The sequence below is a fragment of the Mus caroli genome, chromosome 1 (genome assembly GCF_900094665.2).
Source record: "Mus caroli chromosome 1, CAROLI_EIJ_v1.1, whole genome shotgun sequence".
NCBI classification, from domain to species: Eukaryota; Metazoa; Chordata; class Mammalia; order Rodentia; family Muridae; genus Mus; species Mus caroli.
The window spans coordinates 152837995-152850511 of record NC_034570.1 but is presented as its reverse complement, the minus strand read 5'-3'; the positions used below and the strand labels follow the sequence as shown (position 1 = coordinate 152850511).

Here is a 12517-nt window from a genome sequence, read left to right as displayed (position 1 = left end):
AGAGAGAGACAGAGAGAGAGAGAGACAGAGAGAGAGAGACAGAGAGAGAGAGACAGAGAGAGAGAGAGACAGAAAGAGAGACAGAGAGAGATACAGAGAGACAGAAAGAGACAGAGAAAGAGAGACAGGGAGAGACAGAGAGACTCAAGTTCAATGAGAGTAGTATTTGAGACATCCAATGGGCCAGGTTTGGTGGGCAGCCAGAGGGCAGTGTGGGCACATGGGATCCTGGCCACAGACACAAGCTGGCTTTTCCATGGTGCTTACAAAACACTGAGAACACTGGGCTAAGATTCCTTAAAGGAATGGCTGAGAAGAAATGAGGGGAAATGGTCATTTAGCTAAGAATAATTAAACTAAGCCAAAGGTAAGAAAGAAGCTAAAGTTAGTGCATTAATAGCGAAAAGCAAAAGCACACTATCTCCAGCAACTAGAGACATAGTGTTACCTTTCAGCGCCCACCCTGCCCAGCCTCAACCGAGTGCAGTGTGTGGTTTTTATGAGTCTGAGCAGAGGCAAGCAGCTTAACTATATCAGGGGAGATTGTGAAAATCTGCTGTTTTGAACAACTGTTCTAAGTGGGTTTTTGATTTCTATCTCACTACTGAACCATAACATGTACTCACTTTTCGCAGACAGCCTGTGGCTTTAATCTATCTCTCCTTTACTTCAGCTCATCCCACTGTTCTCTGGACATAAACTTTAGATGAACTGACAGAGGGTAGGCAATTGCTAGTCCTGCCAGAATAACTGAGATGAGATATGCTTTCTTATGATGGGGCTATGGATCCAAAAGCCTTCATTCCTCTGAGAGCTAGAATATTATCACATTTAACAGTGAGAATCTGGGGCAAAGTTGTTAGGAGTGACAACAGACGTTAGCCCTCCCTTCCATGCTCACTGTGAAGTGGGGAAGTGTAACACCAGTCTCGAGAAACTTCTCATTCAATAGATAACCTGCTGCCATGTTTGCTACAGCTCCTCTGTAGAAGCCCTGGGGATCGAGCAGTAAGCCAAACAGACACAGAGTCTCTTGTCTTCCAGTTTGATGTGGAAGGGTGCGTGTGGTGAAACAGACACAAACCAAACTTCAGTAGGTTGGAAGGTGAAATCTTGTAGTGAGAAAGATAGTGAGGGAACAGGGGTTCCCTGGAGGAAAGCAGGGACCCAGTTTTATATAGTGACCGACTTAAGCCTCACTGTAAAGATAAATTTGGGCCAGCACTCGAAGAGATGTTAGGGACCTTGTGGACGTATAGGAGAAATATCTTTAGAGCAGTAAGCCAGCTCGAAGCCTCTTGTGCAGGGCCTATGTTGAATGGCTCAGGCCCAGCCTTGGTGACGGGACCTCACCAGTGAATGAGCTGGAGGGAAGGGGAGCTGCATCACAGTGGCAGAGAGTGGAGTAGGGCCTTGAAAGCTATGGCAAGGACCTTGGCTTTGGCCTTTGAATAGAACAGTGTTGATGGAAGTAGAGGGTAATGCACAAGAAAATAATCCACGCTACAGGCTGTGTGAATGAAAATCACTAGTGCATGGAAAATAGTGTGCACTCCGTAAACACCATTTGATGTTGGTCTCCTTTATCGTGTGTACTGTAAGAAGTCCCCTGCACACCACCACACCAACCAACCCGTTGTGATTAATGTAGTTTTTTTCCCCCACATGGAGTAATTATAGTTTTTATTTCTGGTTGCTAATTACTGAAAGAAATCCCACTGAGTTGTTTTATCTTCCAGAATTAGACGGAGCTGGCTTGATGCTGTTTCTTCTGCCCCGAGTTTGTCTGTCTTTTTTTTTTTTTTTTTTTTTTAATGTGTAATGTGTTTTAGTATCTGTTATTTTTTCAGAAAAAAAAAAAAGGTCTGAGTTTCTTCAGTGCTTCTCCTTTGCTTTTCTCAGTGCTCAGCAGAGGAGCAGTCAGGTTCACAAGAAAAGCACAATTGGAAATCAGGTAGGAACCGTGTAAGCAACCCAGTGCATGCATGCCCCAAAGCATTGGAACTAAACTGCTTGACTGACAGCTTTTTTTTAAAATGCAAATTGGTCATATGTAGGTTTTGCTTAAGGTGCAGCTTTTTGTTTTGTTTTTTGCTTTTCACGTTTTTTGGACCGAATTTTGCATTTCGTTTTGGCTATTTTTTGCAGTTGTTAACCCTACCATCTCACCTTACATAAACCGCTACTTGCTGTGCTTTTTGACTTAGACTCTTTGTGTCCTCTTTTGCTTGCTTCCATTACCACCAAACTTAATTTAACCTTGAACCCCAAGGAGGTTCAAGGTTAACAATACGGTGAGTAGTTGCATGGGCTTCCGGGGTGCTGGCTGGCTAGTTCACACGTTTGCACAGCTTGGTAACAGTGAAGGGACGGCTCAGAAAGAAGGCAGTGTTGGGTTTAATCTCTGCCACGCCAACTTTCTATTGGCTCTTGATGATGTTAATTGCTAAGGTGATCTGCTCACTTGAGTTTTTTGAGCTTTGGGGCTGACCAGCTGTCTCTGACTAACAGCGCTCTGCAGAGATTGCATTAACTCCGACAGTTTGCTGTCTCTTCTGTGTTTTATGTGATCATGAATATTTGCATTGTTATTTCTTTTCAAGTCAAAACAATGATGATATTTTTTAAAGCTCTTTTTTTTTTAACACAGAGGTACAATTATTGAACAAATTGAAACCTCGGCTATAGACAATTTTTTCCCATTGTTTTGAAAGGAGAAGATGTAATAACAGACTTTATTTTAAAACCTTTCTCTTTTTTTGAACTAAAGCATATAATTCTTTGCTATTTCAGGGAACCAATCTTCCGCCTTCACGGCAAATTGTACGAGCTAAGTTCTGTAAGCCTTACTGTTGCTTTTTTAATTTAGCTTCCCCAGGGCACAGTTTGTCTTTAACTGATTAACTCAACTAGCGCTTGCTACTAATCTTTTTTTTTTAAAACTTAGGTTGTCTTGTTATTAACCCTCTAGCACTGAAATCTAACTCCTCTTTGGAGGGTCATCCTTCACTGCTAATAACTCGCTGTGGTTGAAAGGTATGGACTGGTAACCCCCAATGCTGTAATAACTAACCCTTCACCTGCTGGGTCTTGGATGTCTCTCTAATTTTAATGGGCCTTTAAAACCATTAAAATCATTAACGATCCCCCCCATCCTCTTCTGCTTTGTTGTTCTGAGACATAAGCCTTTCTCCCTCCTACATATAACAATTTCAATACGTGTACCTGATGCTTCAAAAAGGTGGGTGAACACTGGTTATCTGACTTTGATATAGTTATTTGTAAGCTTACCCAATTCTAATTATTTGAATTTTTTTAAGAATAAAAATCGCAGAGCAAAATCACACTAATTTTTTTTTAAAAAATATGGCTACAGAGTTGAATTTTTTTTTTAATATTAGATGGTCTCTTTGCTTTTTATAGAAGTCTAAAGGCATGGTCAAATGAGCACAGAGGGATTTAGGAAGAAAGTGTGTTCTCATTTGTGCTATGAAAGAAATAGGCTTGTCCCTCCGGCTGCACAGTCTGAGAAGGCAATTGGTGCGTAGGTCAGTTATTTGTCCCCACTATTTAGGAAAACACAAGCTTTGGTGTTTCTGAGTTCAACTTTAACCATGCCCCTTTGCAGCCACGGAACTTTATCCAAAATGACCCCAAGTTGCTCAAATATGCCATGGGAAAAACAGAGTGTATCTCTGGGAAGTTATATGGGGAGGCGTGGAGGAGCACGGGATGGAGGACTGTCAAGAGTTAAAGGCCAGCCTGACCTGCATCGTGAGATCCAGTCCAACAGGGCTACAGAAGAGAATCTCTACTAGGTGATTGTGGATGTCAGAAACAGTATGCATAAAGATGCTGCCACAGCCAAGTGTAAGATAATGCACACCCGAGAAAGAGTACAGTCGTTGCTCCCAGAGGGCATGTGCTACTTGGAACTTATATATGAAAATGTATAAAGTTTGAGAAAATTATAGACATTAAAAGATGGGTATAAGGAAGTATTTGGAAAATTAGAAGTTATAATAAATTATTCCAATGCCCACAATGTCTAGGCTTGGTGTGGCAGAGGTTTACCTATAAATGTTCCCTCATGGTCAGTATATACAGGTAGGAAATACAATAGTGTAGTGGCCTAGAAGCCTGCTTTAAGTTAGATCTGAATTGTTGAAAGCTTGGAATAGTTCTCAGAGAATCTCTAAATGCTGAGGTCATAGCTGTGTTTCTGTTGACTTCATTTTTGCCAAGGACATCAAATTCCCCACCTAATGGAGGTTTTATAACCCCAAATAACAGAATTGGGTGCATGTTGGAAAATAGTCCTCCAAACTCTTAGGGTTACTCAAGTCTTGAAAGTCAAAGTAATCTTAGCTTTAGAAAAACAGTATGTATACAATGTCATGCAGAACCCAGCATTCTCCTGCATCCTCTCATCCAGCCCATTGATGTAGTGAAACAAGTTAACAGGACCAGCTGGGAGACTAAATGAAAGGGGTAAATCTCTAATTTTAGGTTAGACTTTTCTTGCCATTTAAAGGAGTTCTCTCAATTTGTAAATATTAGCTTGTGAATCTCAATAACTTACCTTCCAGAATCAAATCCTGCCATTTATAACACATGACCATGTATTTAAGAGGATCTTGTATGATTTTTCTGCCTAGCAGAGAGATACTACCACGACTTAAAAGTTGTTTTCTTTATGAATCTTGGTATTTTATGTTCACTGGGTTTAGGTACAAATAGTTTGCCTTTGAAAAGGCACAGAGCCAGGGACCTTACTTCCCAGCCTTCTCACTGCTGCTACATGTATGATAAAGCTGAAGTGTCTCAGCGTCTCTCAACCGATACATCCACTCTGCAGGCCTCTCAAGGCTTTGAGGCATGAGGCAAACTTGGTAACCTCCATGCAACAGAAATAACATAGGATGCTACCCCACTCATCTTTATCTGCCTTGATATTTTAGCAGTCCTACAAACCAATGCCAACATGTACCGCCTAAAATTATAATCATGCAATTTGCATAAAGCTGGGCTTTTCATCATTTAAATGGAAGCTTCAGCCATCTCTCTACTCACTGAACATGTATTTAAAGTCTAAGTGTGCCAAAGCCTGTGGCAATGTGTATGGCAGTAAGATGTACTGGCAGCACAGTTGGGGGACATTAGTAAGCAAGTACCCAGTGTTCTGTACCAATTCTTGATACTTTTGTTCAGCCGAGCTGTACTGAAATACCACTTCCGGCTCTGTCCTGTGTGATTGACTACTTTCCCTCCTCAGGGTCTTACACTGTCTCATTTTACTGCTCAAGTTTTTCTTCCGACATTTTGCTAATAAATTCACAAATTTGATTAACTAGGAAGAATTTCAAAAGCTTTGGGGATGAACTGGATGCTAGCAAGAGGGTTCAGGACTCCATTGCCCTTAGACTTGGCCACAGGAAAGGAACAAAAAAGGCTAGGTTTTGATTCAGACGCAAAGCACTGACAGATCTGTTGAATATGAATCTAGATTCACAACTTGGGCAGTCAGAGTGAGCACTTCTAGTAGGAAATTTGCTGTTTGATGTGCCTTGAGTTCAGAAGAGACAGAGACCTTCTTTAAAGTTACAGGAGAGCCATTGATAGATTTCCATTAGGGAAGGGAAATTAACTGATTTTATATTAGAAAAGTCTACAGAATGGTTTGAAAGAGCACAAGTACAGATCCAGAAATTAATGGTGCTTTTAAGTAACTTGTGTTAAAAATATAAATATTGGTATCAGGGAGCATATAGAAGAAGGAAGAGATTCAAACTGTTTTCTTAGGAGTAGTTGTGAATAGTTATTGAAGGGGTGTGGTGCCCTTCCAGGCTTATATCAAAGGGAATACACTGACAAGGGAAGGCAGGAAAAGGAACATGTTAGAGTGGGTGGGAAAGAGTGTGTGAGTTGTCTGTGTCTGTCGGAGACATCATTACAGCTTGGAGTTTGGGAGTCACGTAGAATGGAGGGATATGTTTTACAGTTGCTAATAGTTATCAAAGTAATGGGAGGGATGAGACTAACTCCAAAGAGTGATACCATAAGAAGAAATACAGGGTCCAAAGAACGATGGAGAAAGAACTAGAACACACTAGAAACTGAAATAGAATTAAGAGGTGGGTTTAGGTACAAATAGTTTGCCTTTGAAAAGGCACAGAGCCAGGGATCTCAGGAAGTGTAGGGGTGGTTGTCAGGATGTAAGGTGTCATCTGAGACCTAGTGATGTCAGTGGTCCTATTGGTCTTACAGACTGCTCTTCTAGTCTGTAATTCAAAGCTGATATCAAGCTGAAAATACATAAAACTGAACTGTTATGATCTGAGATTTTTCCAGAGTCAGTATGGAATGGCAAAAGAAAATTCACATTGCAGGTTTGCAGAGAGAGAAGTGCGGCAAGGGACTGCTTGATGGTGATGGTTTGGATTGTGTATAAACTAGGAGACATTAACCAAGCAGCAAACAGCCTCTGAATCTTAGCAGCCATTACAATGAAAGCCTTAGGTAGTGGACTGTGACAGACCCAAGAAGTCAGGAAGATGGCTGTCCCACTCTCACGATGAAGACTCATGTCGGCTTGACAAGATGCTTGAGAGCAACAACTGAAGGAAGTGAGTGTGACTTTGACTTGTGGTTCCCATCCATACATTAATGCCTTCATTCTTTCTCACTCTCCTGAGCCAGGACATCATGGTTTGAAAAAGCATAGCAAAGCAAATTGCTTACCTGTGCCAGCCATGAAGCTGAGACCAAGGAAGGGTCAGACAGAAGATGCACCTTTCTGAGGGCATCAAGGACACACGGTGACCTACTGATGCCATCCAATTATGTATCCACTGATATACATTGATTGATCACCTATGTCAGAACTCTCATGGTCCAGAGGTTTTCCCAAAACTTACCAGCTGGCAACCAGGCCTTGATCCTCGAAACCCCAAGGGACATTTCATATCAAAACAATAATATGATGGCCAGACTTGAGAGCAGTGCCCTCCACAGTTGTTTGGGCTTACTGAATGATACAGGAGACAAGAAGGTGCATCTGAACTTGTGTAAAGAAAAAAAAAGATGATGTTGGCAGAAAGTTGAAAAGCAATCAATTTGCTGGGATGCTGGAGGTTTCAGTGAAGTCAGAGGAAATAAGTCCCAGGATTAAGGAGAAGCAGAGTGAGGTGTGGGCCCAGAGCTGGCTTGTCACCTGGTCCCAAGGCCTGGAGTGGGGATGGGCCTTCTCACCTGAAACTTGGAGCTGCTGTTCAAAGAAGAGAGCCCAACCACTCCAGGAGACGCACCAGGGGATGGTATGAGTTCTTTGATTGTCATCTGGACCGTTCCTTCTGGAGGAGGAGATGCTTGGGAAAGTTACCATCTCAAAATCCTAACAGTGGTTTAACGCCTCCTTATTAGAACTCATGGCTATCTGATGGGCCAACTTAATGATTTTCCCCCAATCTATTATCAAAACTCCACTTCCCACTTTCCCTTTCCTTTAAAAATACTTCTGTAGATTAGTGTAAGATTGAGAAGCTGAATATTTGGATCAATCTTCAGTTATGAAAATGTAAAGTCACTGTGTAAGCAGAAGCACATTGCTGCCGAGTAGCGAATCTGAAATGAGAGAACACGGATAGCTGCTATTCAGATTTTTATAAATGTTAAATGACATAGATAGTGGGAAGTAAACATAGAAGTGGTTCCAGGAATGTGTGCATGTGTGACTGTGGGTGTGCATGCATGTATGTGCATGTGGGTATGCGTGTGTGAGGGCAAGAGGGAGAGGGAGAGGGGGAAGGGGAGGGGGAGGGGGAGAGGGAGAGGGAGGGGAAGAGCTTGTTGATTCATCCCGGAAATAGTCACAAAGCTGAGGCATGCTGAGACAGTTAACATGTTGGCTCATAGAGACTATCAATGAGCTTCCCAAGATTCAAATCCAGGTTATTTGAGTGTAAGCTTACTCTTCTTCTTCTTCTTCTTCTTCTTCTTCTTCTTCTTCTTCTTCTTCTTCTTCTTCTTCTTCTTCTTCTTCTTCTTCTTCTTCCTTCTCCTCCTCCTCCTCCTCCTCCTCCTCCTCCTTCTTCTTCTTCTTCTAAAGATTTATTTATTTTAGGTATATGATTACACTGTAGCTGTCTTCAGACACACCAGAAGAGGGCATCAGATCCCATTGCAGATGGCTGTGAGCCACCATGTGGTTGCTAGGAATTGAACTCAGGACCTCTGGAAGAACAGTCAGTGCTCTTAACCGCTGAGCCATCTCTCCAGCCCAACAATCTTACTCTTTTAAAACAGAAATTTATTTATTTTTGTTTAATTTCTATCTTTAGGAAGTTAGATTAAAGAACATACAGAGTTTATAAATGGTACAAAAGTAAGATGAATCTATATTAACCAGGAAATGAAGGCATGAAAAAAAAAATCACCGTCTTTCAAATAATACCTAATTACTATTCTAAAAACGTCATACAATACATTTAGACTGTATTCACTCTTTCTTCCAACTCCCCAACTCCTCTCACCTCCACTCCCACTTTGTTATCTACCTAGCACTGGATTTTCTTTCTTCCTGTTTCTTTTTAAAACCTTGAGTCCAGTTTAAAACCTTGAGGCCATCAAACGGCAATGGCTCCATAGCTAGTAGGGGTCCTTCGGACCTCCCTCCTCCTTCCCTCTCCATGCCTGGCTTTCGTCTGGTTTGAGCCTGTGCAGGTCTTGTGCATACTGTCACAACCGCTGTGAGTTCATCTGTGCAGCTGCCCTGCTGTGTTCAGAAAACCATCACTGAAGTCATCCAGCACCTCTGGTTCTCTCTGGCCCCACTTCCATAAAGATCCCCGAGTCTTGGTGTAAGGAATGTATTATGAATGTCTTATTTATAACTCTCTAGCTTCTTCTTCTTCTCTCCGTGTTGACCAGTTGTCCGTGCTAGCTATCATCTACTAAAAAAAAGAAGCTTTTCTGATGGTGCTTGGGAGATGCACTGGCTTATGGGTATAGTATAATAGTTATTAGCAGATGTTATGGGTAGGTTCTCCTAGGGCTGATGACCCTTCGAGACATGTTTTCTTGGTCCCATTGATGGTGTCAGGTAAGTGTTCCATCTCATGTAATGTGCCTCACAGTTGATCAGGAAGTGGTTGGGATACATTATGTTACATTGTTGCATTTCATAATTTCCATTCATGCCACCATCCTCTCAGTGGGCATAGTTTGTGAGGTTAGCTCACCATTATAGTTGCTCACCAGGTTCATGGATGGGTGAGAGCGATAATTGCTTGTATTTCCTGGTAGTGTGCACAGTACCTTCTCACACTGTGGAAGATAGCCAGTGGAGAGAAGGCCCCTAAGTCAGCATCCCCTTGATTTCTCCATTTTTTGTCACCCAAGTATATGGTGTCCCCAACAAGAGAGTCCTACTGTGAAATCCTGGAGGGAAACCAAGAACATTGACAATATTCAATAATGTCTGAGGGAACTTATAAGACTCATTGGCCCACAACTCAAAAAAGGTAGTCCATTTCTGGTGCTAGGGCTATTCATTAGTATGGGGTGTATTGTTGGGGTATTGATCCTCTGTTAAGGGTGAGTCTATTTAATCTCTTTTCATATAAGTGTGCATGTGTGTGTGTGTGTATTTAGGATACTTCCACAGTAGTAGGTTTACATGTGGCCATTTAAAAATACTGGTATTTATTTTTAAATATTTGGGTTATTTTGTCCTGTATTTCCCCATTTATCCTGCCTTCCCATCACCCACCCAAATTGTTCTTTTTGGTTTCATTTTTCTCTCTTCCCTCTTTATATCACTATATTCTATCTTCTTCTCCCTTGAAATATCCCTTCTTCCCCCATGGTCTCTTCCTAGTTTCCTAGTCTTTATGAGTATTTTAAACATATACTTAAAGCTAAAAGAGTGAACATTCACATATGAGACAGAACATGCGATGCTTGTCCTTCTAGGTCTGGGTAACCGCACTCAGGACAATTGTTTCCAGTTCTGTCTGTTTTATACCTGCACATTTCATATTTCTCAACCACTGTTTAATATTCCATTGCATAGATGTACCACCTTTGCATCACCCACTCATCAGTTAATGGACGTCTGGCTGCTTTCATTCCCTAGCTGTCACAAGGAGAGCAGCAGTGGACATGGAAGGACAAGTGACTGTTGGCCTTCTTGTAATTCCAGGCTTCCATCACTTCCTGTAGTTGATAAACTACGAGAATCCCACTCCGCAGTCCCAATCACTGCAAATCATCATTAGACTCATTTGCTGTTACTTTTGTTTGTAATACTTTTCTTATGGCAATGTTTTCTGGAAACAATGAATTTAAGCGATGTATAAGTCAATCTAGTCAACATTGAGAAAGCAACAGCCATTTGAATTCCTCTCCTATCCCTAAAGTCTATAAACTGTTCCAAAGGGGCCAGTCGATACCCCAGAAGAAAAGAAAAGAATTACTTTACTAAGGAGAGAGAATGGAGGCCATGAGACCAGTAGAAAGATGGCTCTTTTGCAGTTCTATATTTTTAAAAGTAAGAATTTTGCTTGGAATATGACTTACTACCTAGAAATTGTGTTTTTCTCCAGATGAGACAAAAAATATGCTTACCATACTTTTACAGCCAACCTATGTCTTAATGGAAGACTCATAGACCATAAAAAATTAGAGAGAACCCGTTTATTCAAGTTATCTTGAAAACTTCAGCAGACAGGATCCAGCCTATCCCTGGGCTGCAGCTTCCCTTTGAGCAGTAGAGATCTGATCTGACTTTGCCTGGGGAAAGAGCAGTGTGGTAACCCAAGCAGCTCCCTGCTATCTGTAGCCTGTGTCTCAGTGGCCACCCATCCCTCCATTCCTCTTTTCCCCTTGCCCCATCTTTTCTTCCCTTCCATCATCTCTTGATCTCTTGGTTTGGGTTTGTTTGTTTGCTTGGTTTTTGTTTTCATCTATAAACAAGATGTGTTTGGTTTCTCACCTGAGTGGCCCCAGCATTTCCTGGAACTTATATAACATTTAAAAAAAATTAGCACCTCCCACTAAAGAAGCCATTTTATTAATTGTGATTTTCAGACTTTAACATTTCTCTGCATCAGTGGATGAGTGGCTTCGTAAGATGTCCCAGCGTGTGGCTCTGGGTACTCATGGACATCAGGATTGCACCAGCTGTGTGACCCCAGAGTAGCAACCCTTGTTGATGGTCACCTGCTTAACCTTCACTCCAGAGCTGAGAGAAGCTTTTGCTTTAGGCCACTCAGACACCTGCAAGGTGAAGCACTCTGAGACTGTTGCTCCAGCTGACACCAAAGTCTGCTGCTTATATCTTTCTGATTGGTCCGTCATATGCCCAGTCCAGTGTCTTGCTCACCCTATACCACCTACCCCTTACTGATTCCGACTTCATCCATCAGGAATACCTGTGACTACTCCCTGGTCTTTCCAGTTTCACTAAAGTTTCATTGTGGGTGGCTCTTGTATTTCCATCCTTACTATCACCTACCACTTCCCATCACATGGTTGCTATTCTTCCAAAATTGCTGCACCAGTCAACAGACCAGCAGTGATACACATACAAGCTTCTAAGCCCCCGGTTCCAAATAAGTCTACGGTTAATAAGTTCTGATAGTCTGATGGGAAAAGTAATACAGCGATATTTTGACTTGTTTTTCCTTATTGCTGGTTTTGCAGCAGCTTTTCATTTCTGTATTTAAAACTGCTTTTGGATTTTTCTGGTTTTTTGAAATGTCTGGCCCATCCATTGTCCTTCTGAAGGGTACTATTATTTATTTTCATGTCGACATTTAAACTTTTTAAAGTAATTTGGATATTTCTCATACATTATAAAGCATTTTCTGTCTCTTTAATGTTTTATATTATAAAATAAAAGGTACTAATTTTGCTTAGATAATTTAAGAAACATATAGTTTGTCTTACTTGTGTGTATGTGTTTTTTTCCATAGTAGTTTTCTGGATTTGTACTTAAGTGTATGGAGACCAGTTTTTGGCTGGGTCACATGCCTCTGTCCTCTGAAGCTGTGACAAATATTTCATGTTTACTTACACACACTGCCTGCCACTTACTGCGTACCTAGGCTGCTGCTGGATTTCCAGTCCTTTTGCCTAACCCCTCTCTAGTGCTGGGTTTACAGGTTTGTACCACCACACACACCCTAGCTCCAATTCACACCTTCTTAAACACTTTGTGTGCAGCCATTGCCTGAAGTATGCTTCTTTCGTTAACATATCCATTTCATTGGCAACCCTTGAAGCTAGGGCCATTGCTGTCTCTTCTGTTTTATAAATCATGTATGTGATCTTTGGAATAGTACTACCCTGGGTAGTACAATAGTAGACAAGTGGTAGATCCTGGTGCCAGGCCCAGTCAAGGATCAGCTTTACAATCTGGAGTCCTTACTTAGGTAATTCATTGAGTCCCTCCTTCTGCTGACTTTTTTTTTTTTTAAAATTAGGTAATTTCCTCAATTACATTTCCAATGCTATC

General features: G+C 41.5%; 1 protein-coding gene across 6 annotated transcripts in view; it reads left to right on the top strand.

Moving 5' to 3' along the window:
* The window catches only part of Dnm3 (dynamin 3), a 462213-nt gene that overhangs the window by 190293 nt on the left and 259403 nt on the right, over positions 1-12517 (top strand). For 3 of the 6 annotated variants that reach the window (XM_029478095.1, XM_029478094.1, XM_029478101.1), the window contains exons 13-14: positions 1903-1954; positions 2794-2823. In XM_029478095.1, the coding sequence (XP_029333955.1) occupies positions 1903-1954; positions 2794-2823 (82 nt within the window). The remainder of the gene's footprint in view (positions 1-1902; positions 1955-2793; positions 2824-12517) is intronic. The other 3 variants (XM_029478106.1, XM_029478097.1, XM_029478110.1) reach the window with 1 other exon arrangement.